At 55.2% G+C, this 20,033-nt stretch overlaps 2 protein-coding genes across 2 annotated transcripts in view; one reads left to right on the top strand and one right to left on the bottom strand.

The window, feature by feature from the left end:
- Positions 1 to 20,033, bottom strand: part of LOC137463911 (zinc finger protein 271-like) — a 309,559-nt gene that overhangs the window by 285,358 nt on the left and 4,168 nt on the right. The gene's annotated exons all lie outside the window — the stretch shown is intronic.
- On the top strand, positions 216 to 2,596 carry LOC137463919 (serine/threonine-protein kinase pim-3-like). The gene is made up of 3 exons (XM_068175289.1): positions 216 to 471; positions 1,112 to 1,696; positions 1,930 to 2,596. The coding sequence occupies exons 1-2, from the start codon at positions 216 to 218 to the stop codon at positions 1,351 to 1,353; spliced, it is 498 nt and encodes a 165-aa protein (XP_068031390.1). The 3' UTR covers positions 1,354 to 1,696; positions 1,930 to 2,596.

Below are 20,033 nucleotides of genomic sequence, written 5' to 3'. Positions count from 1 at the left end.
GGCGTGGGGCCAGTGCAGGGCACAGAGCATCCCGTGCTGGGTGAGGGGTTCCTGACCCCCGGCATGGCATCAGCCCCACTGACGGCATCGTGCTCCTCCTGCAGCCCAACGGCACCAGCGCACCCCTGGAGATCGTGCTGCTGGCCAAGGTCTCCACTGGCTTCCCCGGTGTCATCCAGCTGCTGGAGTGGCTTCAGCTCCCCAAATACATCTTGATGGTGCTGGAACGCCCGAAGCGGTCTCAGGACCTGCATCATTTCATTCGGGCACGGGGGTTCCTGTCCGAGGAGGTGGCACGGGATCTGTTCCGCCAGGTGCTGGAGGCCGTGCAGCACTGCACCAGCTGTGGGGTCCTGCACAGGGACATCAAACCAGGGAACATCCTGGTTGACCTGGCCACCGGGCAGGCCAAATTGATTGACTTTGGCTGTGGCACCTACCTGCAAGACACAGCCTACACTCGCTTTGCAGGTGAGCCCATGCAGGGGTGTGCTCTCGGTCCTGGCATCTCATGGCCCAACATCTCACAACCCAAGCTGGGTGTGGCAGCGGGGATTCTCCCTTTTGCTGCCCTTCATGGCACTGAGATTTCAGCTGAGTTGCATTTGAGCAGGGCTGGGTGGGGAGCCAGCTTCCAGCCCTGCTGGCAGCCTTTGCCCACCACACTGGGCAGGACTGAGGCTGGGGCTGGGGCAGCCAGCCCAACAAAAACACGGGTGGGTGGGGGTAGCAGAGAGGGGGGCCGTAAGCTGTGTCCCAGCTGGTTTGGTGTGCAGGTGAGAAAGGGCTTGGACTGCTCCACTCACCTGGTTTGTTTTCGATTCATGATGGTTTTGGGCAGTGCAGGCAGGGAGGATGAAGGCATGGTTTTCCCAAGAACTGGGTGGGTTTTTCCTCCTTATGGTCGGGCCTTGCCGGGACTTCTGCTGCCCTCTTCCAACCCCAGTGGCTTCTTTTCCAACCCCGAGTCTGTACACAAGTCCCAGGTGCTGGCGAGAGGGCGGCGGTCACCCCGTGTGCCACTGGGGCAGCCCCCACACGCCCAGGGATGCTGGGGCCAGGCTCTGGGAGCAGCAGCATCCCCCTGATGAATCCCATCTGTATTCCACAGGAACACCGTCGTACAGCCCCCCGGAATGGATCCACTTTGGATTTTACTATGGCAAGCCAGCTACCATCTGGTCCCTGGGCATCCTGCTGCACCAGATGGTCTGCGGGCAGCACCCTTTCAGGAGGAGCCAGAACATCAGCTGGGACCATCAGCTCTCACTGCCACAACGGCTCTCTCAAGGTGGATCCTCATCTCTGGCCACGGGGGCAATGCCAGTGCTGGGAGACAGCAGCAGCTCGTGAGCATCCCGCTCTGGCAGCTGCTGAGGAGGTGGCACATGTCCTGCTCTCCTGCTCTCCTCCAAAACAGGGAATTGATGGGGAAGTTTAGGCCCAGCTCTGAGCACATCCAGCATGGCCTGGGCACGGGAATAGTGGGGCAAAGCCAACAGGAGCCTTCTCCAGCTGACCGGAGGGTTCTGGTTTCTCTGCCCAGAGTGCCAAGATGTGATCAGGCGGTGTTTATCCATGCTGCACTCGGACAGGCCCTCGTTAGAAGAGCTGTTCTGTGATCCCTGGCTGCAGGATATTGATCGGCCCTAGAAGAAGGGAGAGAGCCACAGGCACACTTTGATGCAAGGCCCTGGTAAGTTTCAGCTCCACACATGCCTTGGCAATCAGAAGCAAAGGAACCCAGACATTTTGTCCTGCCTGTGTCACTGCCCAGGGGTCATCAGATGGGGACACGCAGCCCTTGTGCTGGAGCTGAGCTGCTCTGCCCAGCACTGGTGGCCGCCATCTGAGCTGGTTTTGCTTGTCCTGGTTCCCTGACAGCTCTGGGCCCTGGGCAGAACCCTGACAGCCTGGGCTCACCCCCAGGGAAGGAGAAGGAGCCCCTGGAGAAGCTGTACCAGGTGGGGCTGCTGCTGCTGGGGACAGCGAGGATGACATCAAGGATGACAACCTCTTCCTCCACCTGGCCACCGGCAGCTGAGGATGATGGACTTTGATTCTGGCACCTTCTCCAAAGCCAGGCTCCACAGGAAATTTGCAGGTGAGTCCACACGCAGGGGGATGCTCCCAGATTTGGGCATTGCACAGCCTGGCCAGGAACCAAAGGTTCCCCCTTTGCTGGGGCAGATGCAGCTGATCCTTCAGTCGGCTGCCAGGCTGCTTTTGGCAGGGCTGGGGGATGGGCTGGGGTGGTGATGAAATGGGAGTGGGCTCCTGGCCCTGCCAACAGCCCCCAGCACCCACCGTGCCCCGGGCTGGGGCTGGGGCAGCCAGCCCGACACAAACAAACCCCCATGGTGGGAGCAGAGGTGGGACTCCAGAACCTGTGCAGGGGCTGCTTTGCTCTGCAGGCAAGGAAGGGCTTGGGCTGCTCCACTGCCCCTGTTTGCTTTGGGATCACCGTTATTTTGGGGGGCAGTGCAGGGGGGAAGGGAGAAAGTCTGGGCTTCCCTCACCTGTGGGTGGGTTTTTCCCTGGCATGCAGGGGTTGGGCCTTCCTCAAGTCCCTGACAGTAATATGATTTTTGACCTTTTTTCTTGTTCCCCTTTTTGTCTGTAATCTATTTTCAATAATTTGTTGTGTGTTTTTCTAGAGGAAGCGTTCTAGATGTGGTCCAGTCTGGTTGGGGAAGTGCTTGGGAGCAGCTGTGGTGTGGATGGGCCGTGCCCTTGGAGAAGGCTGAGGACATCGTTTGGGACCAGCTTTTCTTCCAGCGGGGGATGGCGTCAGGTGGGTCCCGTCTGCTTGGCATGGTGGGATCAGAGCTTTGGGGAGATGGCAGCGAGCACGGGAGCATCCTGCTCTGGGCAGCTGCTGAGGGCTGGATGTGCCGTGGCTGGCTGCAGGCTGGGCACATGTCCTGCCCTCCTGCTCTGCTCCCAAAGGCAGCAGGGATGGGCAGCTCTGGGCACAGCTCTGGGCACGGCCAGCATGGCCTGGGCACCGCGGGCGGCTGGGACAAGGGGACAGGAGCCTTCAGCTGACGGGCGCTTTCTGGTTTCTCTCCTTGCAGCCGGGCTCTGCGGGTGCTGAGGCTGCTCTGGGCTCTGCCAGGGCTCTGCTGGAGCTCAGCACCGGGCCGCAATCAGCCAAAGAAGAAATGGGGTGACCTGCAGCACAGACCTGCTGGAGCATTTCAGCAACACAGCTCAAGTGTGCAGAGTGTACACCTCCCAGGGAAAACATGACACCACCCCAAAATAAACTTGTTCAATAGCTTCTGAAATGAAATCAATCTGGGATGACCCCAAATGACATTTTGCAGCTTGCTCAAGCTGTAGCTCAGCCCTTCTTTGAACTGTTCTCTCCCCCACCTGCCTTTTACTTCCCAACAGCTCCCTCTTTTCCCCCAGTGAGTTCCCAGCCCATGGCAGTCTCCATCACACTGTTGCCTTCCTTGGTGCCCCTCACCACGAGGAAGGCTGAGCCCCAGGCTTAGGGACTCATCCTGTCACTGGCTGAGGAGCAGCAATGTCTCAGAGGTCCAGTGGGATTTTAGTGTCATTCAGAGCTGCTCTCCAGCCCTCAGCTCTCCTCACTGCTGAGTTCCCACTCCCTTTTCCTCGTCCTTGCAGCAGGATGAGCTCTGTGAATCCCCTTGAGCCTCCCCACTCTTCCCAGCCCACGCACCCACCTCAGTTAGGCTGAAGCTGCAGCTTCTCTGTCTCCTCTGGCACACCAGTCCAGTCCCCTGTGCGGGGAGCCCCAGCCCCAGAGCACAGCACTCAGCAGTGCACTCCGGGCTGGAGCAGCTGCCCTGCAGCCCTGGCTTGGCTGTTTGTGGCAAGGGAATGCTCCCTGTTTGCAGCTGTCCCTGCAGGATGGCCCCAGGGCCGAGCCCAGCCAGGCTCCCACTGCAGCCCCTGAAACTTGGGGTAGACAGTGGTTCCAGAGCTGAAGTTCACGGGGAGCACCCAGAGCTGTGGCTTGCAGTCAGTGTTGGCAAATGTTGTGTTCTCATCTCCTGCAGCCTGTGGGGAAAGCCACCTGTGCTGCCAAACCTGTGTGTGCCAGGCCTGTGTGTGCCAGGGGCTCTTGGATGTCTCTGTACCCATGGACAGAAGGCTCTGTGTGTGCCAGGGGCTCTTGGATGTCTCTGTACCCATGGACAGAAGGCTCTGTGTGTGCCAGGGGCTCTTGGATGTCTCTGTACCCATGGACAGAAGGCTCTGTGTGTGCCAGGGGCTCTTGGATGTCTCTGTACCCATGGACAGAAGGCTCTGTGTGTGCCAGGGGCTCTTGGATGTCTCTGTACCCATGGACAGAAGGCTCTGTGTGTGCCAGGGGCTCTTGGATGTCTTTGTACCCATGGACAGAAGGCTCTGTGTGTGCCAGGGGCTCTTGGATGTCTCTGTACCCATGGACAGAAGGCCCTGTCTGTGCCAGGGTTTCCATAATGTCTCTGTGCCCATGGGTATGGAATAGAATGGACACTGAAAGTGTCAGTCCTGTTGCTTGCACGCTCCTTCCTTTGTATACAAGACACATCCATGCACACCCCCATGTACAGATACATTAAAACGTCAGGGAGGGACAGAGATTTCCCACAGAGCTCTAACTTGGGCATAACTCACCTTTTAGCCAGTGGCCAGGGGATTTTTTTCCCAGCTTTGTGTGAGAAGGTGTCCAGGAGCTGAAGGAGCAGCATTTAGAAGCAGTTTCAGGATTTCTAGGCAGGAAGTGGAGCTGACAACCATCCACGTAACTCGCCGTATTCATCAGGATGTGCTGCTGGTTCTTTGGGAATATGGCCCAATGGAGACACGAGCCTTGGAAAAATCCCAGCTCTCTGTGGGTTTGTGCAAAGGGGGAGCAGCAGAAGCACTTTGTGTCTGCTCTGGGGACACAAGGCCCAAGGAGCTGCAGTGGCAGAGGGTGACCTGGGCTGGTGGCAGGCGAAGTCCTGGTTCATGACATCCCAGAGTGGCACAGGACAAAGCTCCAAGCCCTCCCAACCCCACTGATGAAGTCTTTGTGATGCTGCGCATCCTATAGGAAAAGCTGCTGTCACACAATACACTGGGATTTGTAAGTTTCATTTTCAATACTTTAGGTCCAAGTTTCAAACTGCAATATTTTTGTACTCAAGACACAGTCGTGCACAATTCATCTCTCATCCTCCTATTGCTTCAACTCCAATTAAAAAAAAAAAATCTTAATATTGGAAACAAAACCCAAAGTCTTTAAAATGGATGCTGATGTCAGTCCGTAAGATGGATCCAGGCATGAGAACATGCACAAAGTATATGAGTTCTCCCTTTAAAAAGATCAGTTACCTCTTAATCCAAAGTTTAAGAAGATTTCACTACACATTTGTTTCTTTTTTTTCTCTTTAATATTTTTCTCGGGTTTTTTTTCTTTTTTCTTTTTCTTTTTAAGAAGATAACACATTCTGAAAAAGAAATGTTCAGCAAAATGAGATATATTTCTGATAAATAATGAAAATATTTACTCCTCTGTTTACTTTTCTCTGGATACCCTGATGTAAAAAATCTAGCAGATATGAGCAGAGGTGTAAAGTGTTTGCTTTGGACTAAGCTGGAGTTCAGCACTGCTGACATCCTGCTCCAGCCAAGAGTTGCAGAATTCTTTTGCACACCTTGAGCCATGTGTTTGCAGGCACAGCACCTGCAGAGCTGACACACCAGTGCACGTGAATAACTCTGTTACTCCCTCACAGAATTTGGGCTCTGCCCCAGAACGAGGTGCTCCAGCCCTTGGCTCCTGGTTCCCGTGGGGAGCAGCTCCCTTCCCTCTGGCTGAGCTGCTCAGGCAGAGCCCGGCAGCTCCTGGCCCTGCAGGGCTGAGGCTTTTTCCCGTGGCTGGGCACAGACGGATGGAGCAGCACTGCTGGACACGGGCACACAGAGGGACCAGCAGCAGCTGCCTTTGGCCACCTGAGGCTCCAAGGCCCAAACTCAGAGCAGACAGGGCTGGAAGAGACTCACAGGCTCCCTGCTGGCTCTGCTGCCCCACTTGTGCCCACCTGGGAGCCCCCAGGGCCAGCAGGGACTTGAGATGGCAGCCCTGGGCTCCTGGAGGTTGTGCAAGGAACGGAGCTGGGGACTCCCTGTCCATGGGGAGCTTCCAGATGGAAAAGGCTGCTGTGCCCAGGCAGCTCCAAGGGCAGAGAAAGGAAGGTCTCGACCACGGGATCCGTGCCAGTCCCACAGTCCTGGGCAGCAGCCACCGAGCCCTGGGGGAGCAGAGGGCACAGCAAGAGGGACAAAAGCAGGCAAGGTCAGAGACTGGAGAGAGCCAGACCCGGCAGCAGGAACAGCTGCTCCATTGCACTCTTGGAGAAAGCTCCTGGCTGGTTCAAAGCGCTGAAAGGCGTGCAGGGCAGAGAGGAGGCCACAGCAAACACTGCTCCTGTTTCCACAGCCTCCCCTCTCCGTGTCCCAGAAGGAATTGGATGGACTGTGTTCTTCTCTCCGAGTCGTCCTGTTCAGCACGAGCAGCTGAGCACCAGGAGCTGAAGGAGCTAAAGCCTCAGGCCACAAGAGCTGGGCCTGAGGAGACTTTGTGAGCAAATGAATGCTGCTAACATGGACCTGGCTGAATGCAGCAGATGGAATCATGGAATTGTTATGTGTATTTTAGATAATTCGTGCTTGTGAGAAATAGATGTATGAAAAATGTTATATTGATAAGAAATATTCTGTAAGTTTTTTTAAGCACCCCACCAAGGACGGGAAGGTTGCTTCACAGTATTTCAAACCCGCAGCTGGCAGCAGGGAGAAAAGGACCTAATTTGCAAACGAATGGACGTGGCCAGCTCGGAGATGGGTGCTTTTCAGCACTGGTGGGTTCCTTTGTCTCCCTGGTGCTACACTGCAGCTCCTGGCATGTAGATGTTAGCAAAAAGGATTCTCTTTGAGGAAAGATCTAATACTCAGATCATTTGGCATTCATCATTTTTCAAGTGTCTTATGTTACATTTGACATATTTGTCGTGGTTTGACATGGAAATGAATTTTTTCAGGAAGTTGGGTCAAACCAATCAGTGGTCAGGTTTGGATATTGGCACACTATTTTGAATTCTTCTGATGAAAAGCACCTACTTGGCTGCAGGCTCTTTACTGCCAAGCTCTCAGCAGGGTGGCTGGCTGGAGGTTTGCTTTGTCCCTCATCAGCTTCAAGGAGAAACCATCTCACCACCACAGTGACTGCTCAATGTCCCAGTGCAGAATTTTTAAAACGCCGGGCTTCTGTTCCCCTCCTGTTCTCCAGCATTAGCCAAGGTATTTCAGAATGTTTGTACTGATTTGCTGAATCCCTCTGGACATTTAGAAAGTAAAACATTACTGAACTGCTTTGCTGGCTGCTTTTGTTTTATTGGTAGCTGCACATTTGAGCTGGTAAAACGGTTTGCTGTTGCTATTCCAAACTTTGTTCACTAACCTACCATGCTATTCTATATGCTAATCTTTTTGTTTCTCTCTTCATTCTCTTTCCCTCACGCATCTCGTCTTTTTCTCATTTTATGAGCCAATTCCCTTTCTCTAATTCCCTTTTTCTGCGTCAAATCCCATATATAACAAAGTGTCCGAGATTTTACTCTGCAAGTTGTTGTATGTAATAAACTTCTGTATATCTTATCCAGCTGAACACAATGGCACCACTTACACGCCCTAAGTGACATGTACCTGTTTGGAACGCCCAACGAGAAACACGCTATAAGTAGTTGAGAGTGAGATAACCAGAACCATCAGGGAGATACATCTGAATACCGAACTCCAGGAGCCCGATCGATCGGACGGGTTCTGTTCAACTTGCCACAGTGAAGGAACTCCACATGAATAGGTGCAGCCCAGAAAAGAAGAAAGAGACTTTGCCTCAGGCAAGAAAAACCATATATAAATCACTTGGACAGAACAGTCGGGGTGAACATAGGGGATCCTATGCTGTAGTGGTCAAACCTGTGTCTCACCCAGCGCCGATCCCGGGCTCGGCACTGCCCTTTTTTTGATAGTGGCTTTTCATTGTTTTTCTCTAAATTTATATTTGGACAATTTAATAAATTTTCTTTAATTAATAAATTGGAGCATTCATTTATAACAATCTTGAATCCATCTATAACATACTAAAAATCCTAAAGCTTAAATTTCTTACCCATGTGACATACTAAACTCCTCTCTACAATCTCTACAATCTATTTCACACTTTTGTGGTTTCTAGTTTACCTTGAGGCTTTGGAAGTTTTCTCCATGAATGAGGGTCAAAGTCAGTGCTCCCCTGGGGGTCAGGACACCCCAGAGCAGACAGAGAAATCCTCCCGGTGTCCTGGGTTCCCACAACATCCCTTCCTCCTTTATTCATTATACACAATTCACAAAGTTCTATTGTGACATTTGGGTCTTGGCCAGTCCTTTTCTGTAGGGTATTCAGTGTCACAGTGAGCAGCCAAAGGTGACATATTAGCATTGTCAGCCTTATTTCACATTATCAATTTTTAATTCTATCTGAAAAAAAAATGTATAATCATGTTCTATTTTTATATAACTGTTATTAATGATGATAATAATAGTATTATATTTCACTTGCACAAATGAACCTGAGCTCAAGTTTTAACCTTCCTCTGTCCCTCCATGTGGGAGCATTCCAAAAGCAATTCTTCCTTCTGTTGGTGCTGTTTCCAATGTGCCATTTACAAACTTCACCCACATATTCCCAAACCCAAAATTCTTTGCCTTCTTCCACATGCAATTTTTGGATGCATTTGAAGACATCCAGGGGTTCAGCCTCTTTTAACAGAGTGCCCCACTGCTGACACCAGTGCTCTGACCTCAGCCCACTCCAGAGCCAGGGAACTCCAGGGAAGGGCTTCCCATCTGGGAATTTCTGATGGGACTGATTCCTCACATTTACATTTAAAAAGTGACATTTTGTTGTGATCTGGCCAGACTGTGCCAGTTTTGTCTCACCAGTGGGCAGGGTCAGCACCAAAGACACAGACACCAACTGAAGGACTCAGTGTCATTGACTGTAGCTCAAAGCAGCAAAGAATCACAAAAGGAGCAGCTCGGCAATGCACCCAGCCAGCAGCACCAAAGATTGCAGCAGTGATTCAGAAAGATCCAGCAGCAGTTACCCTCAGGCTTTACCATGCCCCAGATCCACACAGCAGCTGGGGAAGCTGTCACAGCCAAGGGCTGCAGAGCCACTCCTGGACACTGGGAATTCCTGCAGGTGCCTCCAGCCACAGGTGAGGCTCCAGCCTCGCTGGGAGAGGGCCCAGCTCTGACAGTGCTGAATGAACAAACTGACAGCGCTGCTGGTGCGGGAACATCTGGTTTCATCCTCCTCCTGGGTTCCTCCCAAAGCCTGGCCAGGGCCCAAGAGGAACCAAGGGAGGTGACTTTGACCATTCAGCCCCAGACAAGGCCAGATGTCAGATTTCATGGCCTTGTCTGGCTTCTAAACGCAGAAAGGTCAATCCATGTTTCACTAATGAGTGGATACATCTATCACAGCGCTAATGACCATGCATATTTCATTAGTGAGCAGATACAAAGATAACCTTTGGTTGGAAGGTTCATCCAGAGGCCACCTTTGGCTCAGGGCCTCACTCAGGGCTGTTGTCGAGGCCTTGGCACTTCAGGGACGTGGTTTAGTGCTGGGCTCGACACTGCTGGGTGACCGGCTGGACTGGATGAGCTCAGAGGGCTTTTCCAACAGAAAAGATTATGTGATTCCATGACTCCATCTGCTGCATTCAGCCAGGTCCATGTTAGCAGCATTCATTTGCTCACAAAGTCTCCTCAGGCCCAGCTCTTGAGGCCTGAGGCTTCAGCTCCTTCAGCTCCTGGTGCTCAGCTGCTCGTGCTGAACCGGACGACTCGGGGAGAAGAACACAGTCCATCCAATTCCTTCTGGGACACGGAGAGGGGAGGCTGTGGAAACAGGAGCAGTGTTTGGGGTGGCCTCCTCTCAGTCCTGCACACCTTTCAGCGCTTTGAACCAGCCAGGAGCTTTCTCCAAGAGTGCAATGGAGCAGCTGTTCCTGCTGCCGGGTCTGGCTCTCTCCAGTCTCTGACCTTGCCTGCTTTTGTCCCTCTTGCTGTGCCCTCTGCTCCCCCAGGGCTCGGTGGCTGCTGCCCAGGACTGTGGGACTGGCACAGATCCCGTGGTCGAGACCTTCCTTTCTCTGCCCTTGGAGCTGCCTGGGCACAGCAGCCTTTTCCATCTGGAAGCTCCCCATGGACAGGGAGTCCCCAGCTCTGTTCCTTGCACAACCTCCAGGAGCCCAGGGCTGCCATCTCAAGTCCCTGCTGGCCCTGGGGGCTCCCAGGTGCCTCAGGCTGCTGTGACACCGCTGCACACGGGAGGGAAGAGTGGCAGGGGCTGTGCTGAAATTCAGCTCCACGTGCTGCTGCTGCTGGGGGTCATTTGTCCAGCCCTGCCCCAGAGACAGGGATCAGATCCAGGCCCTGCTGCTGCTCCCTCGGGATCAGCCCCAGTTTGGGTGTTGCTCTCAGGGCCAGCAGAAGCGGTGGCTGCAGCAGCGGGTGCTGACGGTGCCCCAAGCCCCGGGGCTGGAGGGGTCCCTGGGCTGGGGCTGGGAGGGAGCTGCTCCAGCCCGGAGTGCACTGCTGAGTGCTGTGCTCTGGGGCTGGGGCTCCCCGCACAGGGGACTGGACTGGTGTGCCAGAGGAGACAGAGAAGCTGCAGCTTCAGCCTAACTGAGGTGGGTGTGTGGGCTGGGAAGAGTGGGGAGGCTCAAGGGGATTCACAGAGCTCATCCTGCTGCAAGGACAAGAAAAATGGGAGTGGGAACTGAGCAGTGAGGAGAGCTGAGGGCTGGAGAGCAGCTCTGAATGACACTAAAATCCCACTGGACCTCTGAGACATTGCTGCTCCTCAGCCCGTGACAGGATGAGTCCCTAAGCCTGGGGCTCAGCCTTCCTCGTGGTGAGGGGCACCAAGGAAGGCAACAGTGTGATGGAGACTTCCATGGGCTGGGAACTCACTGGGGGGAAAGAGGGAGCAGGTGGGAAGTAAAAGGCAGGTGGAGGAGAGAACTGTTCAGAGAAAGACTGAGCTACAGCTTGAGCAAGCTGCAAAATGTCATTTGGGGTCATCCCAGATTGATTTCATTTCAGAAGCTATTGAACAAGTTTATTTTGGGGTGGTGTCATGTTTTCCCTGGGAGGTGTACACTCTGCACACTTGAGCTGTGTTGCTGAAATGCTCCAGCAGGTCTGTGCTGCAGGTCACCCCATTTCTTCTTTGGCTGATTGCGGCCCGGTGCTGAGCTCCAGCAGAGCCCTGGCAGAGCCCAGAGCAGCCTCAGCACCCGCAGAGCCCGGCTGCAAGGAGAGAAACCAGAAAGCGCCCGTCAGCTGAAGGCTCCTGTCTCCTTGTCCCAGCCGCCCGCGGTGCCCAGGCCATGCTGGCCGTGCCCAGAGCTGTGCCCAGAGCTGCCCATCCCTGCTGCCTTTGGGAGCAGAGCAGGAGGGCAGGACATGTGCCCAGCCTGCAGCCGGCCACGGCACATCCAGCCCTCGGCAGCTGCCCAGAGTAGGATGCTCCTGTGCTCGCTGCCATCTCCCCAAAGCTCTGATCCCACCATGCCAAGCAGACGGGACCCACCTGACGCCATCCCCCGCTGGAAGAAAAGCTGGTCCCAAACGATGTCCTCATCCTTCTCCAAGGGCACGGCCCATCCACGCCACAGCTGCTCCCAAGCACTTCCCGATCCAGACTGGACCCCACCTGGAACACTTCCTCTAGAAAAACACACAACAAAATTTTGAAAATAGATTACAGACAAAAAGGGGAACAAGAAAAAAGGTCAAAAATCATATTACTGTCAGGGACTTGAGGAAGGCCCAACCCCTGCATGCCAGGGAAAAACCCACCCACAGGTGAGGGAAGCCCAGGCTTTCTCCCTTCCCCCCTGCACTGCCCCCCAAAATAACGGTGATCCCAAAGCAAACAGGGGCAGTGGAGCAGCCCAAGCCCTTCCTTGTCTGTAAAGCAAAGCAGCCCCTGCACAGGTTCTGGAGTCCCACCTCTGCTCCCACCATGGGGGTTTGTTTGTGTCGGGCTGGCTGCCCCAGCCCCAGCCCGGGGCAGGGTGGGTGCTCGGGGCTGTTGGCAGGGCCAGGAGCCCACTCCCATTTCATCACCACCCCAGCCCATCCCCCCAGCCCTGCCAAAAGCAGCCTGGCAGCCGACTGAAGGATCAGCTGCATCCGCCCCAGCAAAGGGGGAACCTTTGGTTCCTGGCCAGGCTGTGCAATGCCCAAATCTGGGAGCATCCCCCTGCGTGTGGACTCACCTGCAAATTCCCTGTGGAGCCTGGCTTTGGAGAAGGTGCCAGAATCGAAGTCCATCATCCTCAGCTGCTGGTGACCAGGTGGAGGAAGAGGTTGTCATCCTTGATGTCATCCTCGCTGTCCCCAGCAGCAGCAGCCCCACCTGGTACAGCCACCAGTGCTGGGCAGAGCAGCTCAGCTCCAGCACAAGGGCTGCGTGTCCCCATCTGATGACCCCTGGGCAGTGACTCAGGCAGGACAAAATGTCTGGGTTCCTTTGCTTCTGATTGCCAAGGCATGTGTGGAGCTGCAACTTACCAGGGCCTTGCATCAAAGTGTGCCTGTGGCTCTCTCCCTTCTTCTAGGGCCGATCAATATCCTGCAGCCAGGGATCACATAACAGCTCTTCCAACGAGGGCCTGTCCGAGTGCAGCATGGATAAACACCGCCTGATCACATCTTGGCACTCTGGGCAGAGAAACCAGAACCCGACGGTCAGCTGGAGAAGGCTCCTGTTGGCTTTGCCCCACTATTCCCGTGCCCAGGCCATGCTGGATGTGCTCAGAGCTGGGCCTAAACTTCCCCATCAATTCCCTGTTTTGGAGGAGAGCAGGAGAGCAGGACATGTGCCACCTCCTCAGCAGCTGCCAGAGCAGGATGCTCACGAGCTGCTGCTGTCTCCCAGCACTGGCATTGCCCCCGTGGCCAGAGATGAGGATCCACCTTGAGAGAGCCGTCGTGGCAGCGAGAGCTGATGGTCCCAGCTGATGTTCTGGCTCCTCCTGAAAGGGTGCTCCCCGCAGACCATCTGGTGCAGCAGGATGCCCAGGGACCAGATGGTAGCTGGCTTGCCGTAGTACCAGCCAAACTGGGTCCATTCTGGGGGGCTGTATGATCGTGTTCCTATGGAATACAGATGGGATTCATCAGGGGGATGCTGCTGCTCCCAGAGCCTGGCCCCAGCATCCCTGGGCGTGTGGGGGCTGCCCCAGTGGCACACGGGGTGACCGCTGCCCTCTCGCCAGCACCTGGGACTTGTGTACAGACTCGGGGTTGGAAAAGAAGCCACTGGGGTTGGAAGAGGGCAGCAGAAGTCCTGGCAAGGCCCAACCATGAGGAGGAAAAACCCACCCAGTGCTTGGGAAAACCATGCCTTCATCCTTCCTGCCTGCACTGCCCAAAAAACATCATGAATCCAAAACAAACCAGGTGAGTGGAGCAGTCCAAGCCCTTTGTCACCTGCACACCAAACTGGCTGGGACACAGGTTACGGCCCCCCTCTCTGCTACCCCCACCCACCCATGTTTTTGTTGGGCTGGCTGCCCCAGACCCAGCCCCAGTCCTGGGCAGAGAGGTGGGCAAAGGCTGCCAGCAGGGCTGGAAGCTGGCTCCCCACCCAGCCCTGCTCAAATGCAACTCAGCTGAAATCTCAGTGCCATGAAGGGCAGCAAAAGGGAGAATCCCCGCTGCCACAGCCAGCTTGGGCTGTGAGATGTTGGGCCATGAGATGCCAGGCCCGAGAGCACACCCCTGCGTGGGCTCACCTGCAAAGCGAGTGTAGGCTGTGTCTTGCAGGTAGGTGCCACAGCCAAAGTCAATCAATTTGGCCTGCCCGGTGGCCAGGTCAACCAGGATGTTCTGTGGTTTGATGTCCCTGTGCAGGACCCCACAGCTGGTGCAGTGCTGCACGGCCTCCAGCACCTGGTGGAACAGATCCCGCGCCTCCTCCTCGGACAGGAACCCCCGTGCCCGAATGAAATGGTGCAGGTCCTGAGACCGCTTCGGGCGTTCCAGCACCATCAAGATGTATTTGGGGAGCTGAAGCCACTCCAGCAGCTGGATGACACCAGGGAAGCCAGTGGACACCTTGTCCAGCAGCACGATCTCCAGGGGTGCGCTGGTGCCGTCGGGCTGCAGGAGGAGCACGATGCCGTCAGTGGGGCTGATGCCGTGCCAGGGGTCAGGAACCCCTCACCCAGCACGGGATGCTCTGCGCCCTGCGCTGGCCCCACGCCCGCTCTCCCTCGAGGCGTCCTGGTGGCTCCCACCCTGCCGGGCCTCGGCTCATCCCCGCCCGGCACGGCCCGGCTTCTGCCGCTGGCCCCGCTCACTCACCAGCTCGCCCCAGTGCCGGACGCGGTTCCTTGGCACCCTTTTGATGGCCACCTGCAAGCCAAGAGCAGCAGCGGGCTGAGCTCGCCGCCCGCCATGCCCAGCCCCAGCCCCAGCCCCAGCTCCAGCCCCATCCTCCTCCTCCTCCTCCTCCTGCTCCTCCCCCCTCTCCCCCTCTCCCTTCTCCTTCTATCCCTCCTCCTCCCCCTCCTCCTCCTCCTCCGCCCCCTCCTCCTCCTGTGCCCGCCGCCGGCCCCGCCGCTCACCGGGGCGCCGTCCGAGAGCCGCGTGGCCGCGAAGACGCTGCCGAAGCCGCCGCTGCCCAGCAGCGAACCCAGCCGGTACCGCTCCTTCAGGCCCTGCTGCGCCTTCCCTGCGGGCGGGACGCGGCTGTCAGCGCTCGGCCCGGGGCCAGGAGCGGCCCCCGAGCGCCCCCCGACCGCCCCGGGCCGGCCCTCCCCAGGCGTTCGCTCCCGGCAACGGGACAGCGGCGGCTCGGGGGCGGCGGCCGCGCCGCCGAGCGGCGGAGCTCGGGCCGGGGAAGCCGCAGCGGAGGCGGCGGCAGCGGCCGCGCCGCGTGTGTCCTCCGCGGGGCCCGGGAGGAGCCGGGGCCGGGGCCAGGCTCGGGCCAGGCGGAGCCAGAGCGAGGCGATGCTGCCCCAGCCCCAGGCACCGATGCCCGCCCAGAAGCGCCACCGCCAGCACGGCCAGAGCCGGGCGGAGGCGAGACCCCGGCGGGACGGCCGGGGGCGGGGATGGGGCAGCCCCGCCCGGAGCCGGGGGCGGGCCGGGGGCATGGCCCGGCCGGGAATGGGGAGAGAGAGACTGGGAGAGGAGGGGACAGCGGGAAAGGGAGAGCGTAAGGCGGTGCGGGACAGCGGGAAAGGGAGAGGAGAATCAAGAGGGAATCAATAAAATCACTGCTTTCGCTGCTTTGGCTGCCGCTGCTGCTGCTGCTGCTGCTGCTGCTGCTGCTGCTGCCGCTGCAACTGAAGCTCCGGGGCCGTTTGTCCCCGTGTCCGTTTGTCCGTTGCCCGCTCACCCCCACGCCCAGCCCCCCCGCTCCCCGGGGGCAGCCCCTGAGCCTGTCCAAACACGGGAACTTTGCCGTGTTCAGCCCAGACCCAGAGTCTGGACTCCTGCACAGCGGCATAGAAATCCTCTTGGTCGCTGCTGTGCATTGTCCCTGCTGAGGGTCAAACACTATCGTAGCACATTCCCTCAATGTAGAATTTGTACCTGACCTAAGCACTGCACTTAGTCTCCAGCACTGCTTTCCAAGAAAACCAGGGGAAGGCAAACTGTGTGTAGCTCATGGTATTTTACAGTGTCTCAAACTTGCCATGTCATGGATCTTAGAGGTGAGATCCAGGTGGATTAATGGGATGGAGAAGCAGTGCAAGATGGAAAAGGGGAGCATAAAAATAAACAGAGGAAAACATCTTGGATTGTTTCTTTCCATTTTCATTTCATTTCCTCAAAGATCATCCAGTTTTCCCAGAATCTTCTCCACAGTCCTGTTTGCTCTTTCCAAGAACCTTTCCTGGAGAACGAGGTGCAGCTCCTGTCACAACATGTGCCACCAGCTGCAGCTTCTCTTGGCTTTCCACACCATGAGTGCAGCATGACTTTTACAGCAAAGCAGGACAAATATTTGAAAAACTTGACAGCTTGTTCTTTCTTTTCCTTGTGGGCTGGGCAGTTGTGCCATTGGCAAGGTTTTCATTGTTACTCTTCTGCCCTAAGAATCCATGACGGGCTACTGGGAATTATGAGGGAATGCAAGCCTGAGTGAATGCAGAGAAAAAAATCTGCAGAGCCTGCAGCCAGAAATGGAGAGCTGTGGGATAATCATTGCAACATCCCCATGGACATCTTGAAAGTGATCTAGAAGATGAAAATGGGCTGACAGGGGAGTTCGTTTCTGTGTTCACTTTAGATGCTTCTACATCTCATGCACTGATATAAATCAAGAGTTCAATCAGTTCATGACAAGCACCAGACCAAGCTGGACCTCTCAGGAGATGACTGAAAGAATCTGAAAAGGAGAAATGCAGGCAATGACGTGGTGATCTTTGTCTGTAAGAATGGTCATTTTTTCCTACTAATTTTCAGTCCATTCCCTCCACTTTTGTCCTTCCTAATAAGGCTATTTTAATCCCAGATTCCCCATGAAATGGGAACCCGGAGCTTGTGGAAGTGCCTGAAAAATGCCCTGCTTCTCTGCAGGGACACTGAGGCTGAAACAGGAGCCGGAGCCCTCTCTGGGGAAGCCTCCTCCGAGCTGGAATGTGTGCCGTGCTGGGAGAGGAGCAGGAGGGGGAGAACGCTGGGCACTGTGAGGCAGGAGCAGGAGGTTTGTGCCGCAGGACATTCCGTCTGTGCCGTGCCCGGGGCTCTGGGCCTGGCTCCGTGTGTGCTGAGCTCCCGACACTGCGGGAGCTCCCCGGGCTGGGCTCAGGTTCCCGCTGGGACTGGGCAGCAGGCTGGGCTCCACCGGGATCAGCAGCAGCTGGGAATATCTCTGGGCATCTCCATTTTCTGCTGCTGCTAGGAAGAAACAATGAAGTGTGTCGAGAAGTTCTGGTTTCTCTTTCTCCTGGTGGAATATTTCATTGTATTTGACACTCCAGAGGCAATTTCTGTGATGGCCTCTGTCAGCTGATCCTAGTTCAGCAGCAGCAGCAGCAGCAACAGGGCTGTGTTAGAGCACTGCAAATGTGGCCTGTGTGGCTTTAATTCTCCGTGACTTAGTGCTCAGGGACTTGAGAGCATTTCAAGATCTGCTAATCATGATGCCTGTGACAAAAAGTCTGAGTTTCCTGTGACAAAAGCACTCTGGGTAGCACTGACAAAATTGCTGGCCAGCTTCTGCAAATCATTTGTAAGAAGTCATCTTTGATTGTTCCTGTTGGTTTGGTTGTGGGGTTTTTCCCCTGTGTTTTAGTTTTTTAAGATTGTCCACAAAGGCCATTCCTTGTGCCATTTCTCATTTTGTTTCTCTACCTTTGCTGTGGCCCCAGACGGTGTCAATGAGGAGCTGTGCTCTCAGTGGCTTTAAATGAACTAAAGGATCTCCCAGGAAAGTTTTCACCAGAAATCCTCCTTTTGTTCCCTCCTCTGGAGCTGCAGCAGCAATGTCTGTGTGCAGAGCTGGGGGAAGATCAGGGCTGGCACAGCAGCCCTGCTCTTGCTGGCCACACCATTCCTGATCCAGGCCAGGAGCCACTGGCCTTCTTGGCCACCTGGGCACACTGCTGGCTCATGTCCAGCCTGCTGTCCATCAGTCCCTGCAGGTCCCTTTCTGCCTGGCTGCTGTCCAGCCACTCTGTCCCCAGCCTGTAGTGCTGCAGGGGTTGTTGTGGCCAAGGGGCAGGACCTGGCACATGGACTTGTTAAACCTCACCTTGTTGGATTTGGGCCCTGGATCCAGCCTGTCCAGGTCCCTCTGCAGAGCCCTCCTATCCTCCAGCACATTCACACCCACACCCACCTTGGTGTCATCTGCAAATTTGCTGATGCTGGACTCAATCCCCTCATGCAGATCATCCATGCAGATATTGAAATCCACACTGTCTGGCTCTGACCCCTCGGCCATCCTGTGGGTGCCCTGTGATGGCACTCAGGGTGATCTGTTCCAGAACCTTGCCTAGCACCGAGGTCAGGCTGACAGGCCTGGAGTTCCCCAGATCCTCCTTCCAGCCCTTCTTGGGGATGGGCTCACACTGGCACCTCCAGTGCTCTGGGACCTCCCTGCTGAGCCAGGACTGATGGTAAATGATGGAGAGCAGCTTGGGGAGCTCATCCACCAGCTCCCTCATCCCCCTAGGATGGATCCCATCTGATCCCATACACCTGTGAGCATCTGAGTGGCCCAGAAGGTACCCAGCTGCTTCCTCCCGGATTACAGGGGCCTGTTCTGCTCCCTGTGCCCATCTACCAGCCCAGGAGAACTCTTCTCCTGAGGACAACCTGTCCTAATATTGTAAATTGATACAAACAAGGTGTTGTTTAGCTTGCCCTTTTCCTTATCTTTAGTTCCTGTATGCTCCACTGCATCCAAAGAGTAGAGGTTCTCCTTCCCACTCCATTTGCTATAAATTTTTTTATAAAAACATGTTCTATTCTTTTTACAGAAGCTGCCAGGTCGAGTTCTAATTGAGCTTTCACCTCTCAGCTTCTCTTTCTGAATGACCTAAGAACATCTTTAAACACTTTCTGAGTTGCCACTTCTTTTTTCCCCTGAGTTCCCACAAAAGCTCCATGGGCAGCCAGGGCAGTCATTTTCCTCACCAGCGCATCTTTGGCCACACTGGCACAGGCTGCTCCTTCTCCCTTAAGATTACTTCCTGGAAATGTGTCCATCCTCCCTGGACCCCTTTGTTTTTAATGTTTTCCATTAAAAATCAGTACCTGATTTGGTACTCCCCAAATCAGCATCCTAAATAGGCCAAAGTTTGCCCTTCCTAATTCCAGTGTGGAAGTTTTGTTGCTGCCCCTCCTTCTTTCGCAGATCATTGAAAATTTGATTATTTCATGGTCACTGTGCCCCAGGCAGCCTCCGACCCCCACATCTGCCACCAGCCCTTCTCTGTTTGTGAGCAGCAGGAGACAGAGCTTTCCTTGGGAGTGGAGTGTTGCCAAAAATTCGGTAAAACAGAAAACTCCTTCACACCAATGCAGCATTAAGAAGCAGCATTCTTTATTCAGCCGGGTGCACGGGGGATAGCTCCTCCCAAAGCCAAGCATGCTGAGTACAGGAAAGTTTCTGTTCATATTCTGTATTTTGCACACATGTTCACTGATTGTCCTGGACTAAACACACATCTGATAATCATTTCCCCAGAATCATTAACATATTTCCCCTCCCCTTTACCCATGCTCTCTTCTGTCCTGGGGCTCTCTCTGGTGGTCCCTGGTGGTCGTGGACCCCAATGTTCCAGGGGTCCTGGCTGAGCTGGCAGGACACTGAGGCTGGTGAACTTCCAGTTCCCCTTCTGACACAATGGGCATTGTGTGGTTTCCATAGGGCTGGGGTTTTGGAGAACAAGCTCCAGGTGTCAGCTCACCTGGTGGAGACAATTTATCATCTGGTAACATGAGGTCACAGAGTGAACTATGACATCACAGAGTGGGTTATGTGAGGTCATCAAGAAGCTACAGCATCATAGATTGCCTCTGTGACATAACAGAGCCAGCTGTGACATCATGGGACAGAGGTCTGACAACACAGAGCAGATTATGACATCACAGAGTTGGCTGTGACATCAGAGACCAGCTGTGTGACATTAGAGAATGGGCTATGACATCTCAGAGCAGGCTGTGATGTCACAGAGGGGCTGTGTGACATCCCAGGAGGGCTGTGTGAGGTCACTGGGTTGGTCACTCCGCCCCAGCTCCCCCTCACAGTTTCTCCCAACAAGTCCAATGCTGTTCATGCCCAGTGGGGTCCCTGTCCCCTGGTATCCTCCCGGTCCACCTGGAGCCACAGCCTCCACCAAAGGATGTTCCACAGGATCCACCCCTGAGCCTGACATGGGGAAAAGGGGCCAGGGCTGTGTGACCAGCACATCAAGGACGTGGATTACCCAGGT

The sequence above is a fragment of the Anomalospiza imberbis genome, chromosome 32, assembly GCF_031753505.1.
Source record: "Anomalospiza imberbis isolate Cuckoo-Finch-1a 21T00152 chromosome 32, ASM3175350v1, whole genome shotgun sequence".
NCBI lineage: Eukaryota > Metazoa > Chordata > Aves > Passeriformes > Viduidae > Anomalospiza > Anomalospiza imberbis.
This window is presented reverse-complemented; position numbering and strand designations above follow the sequence as displayed.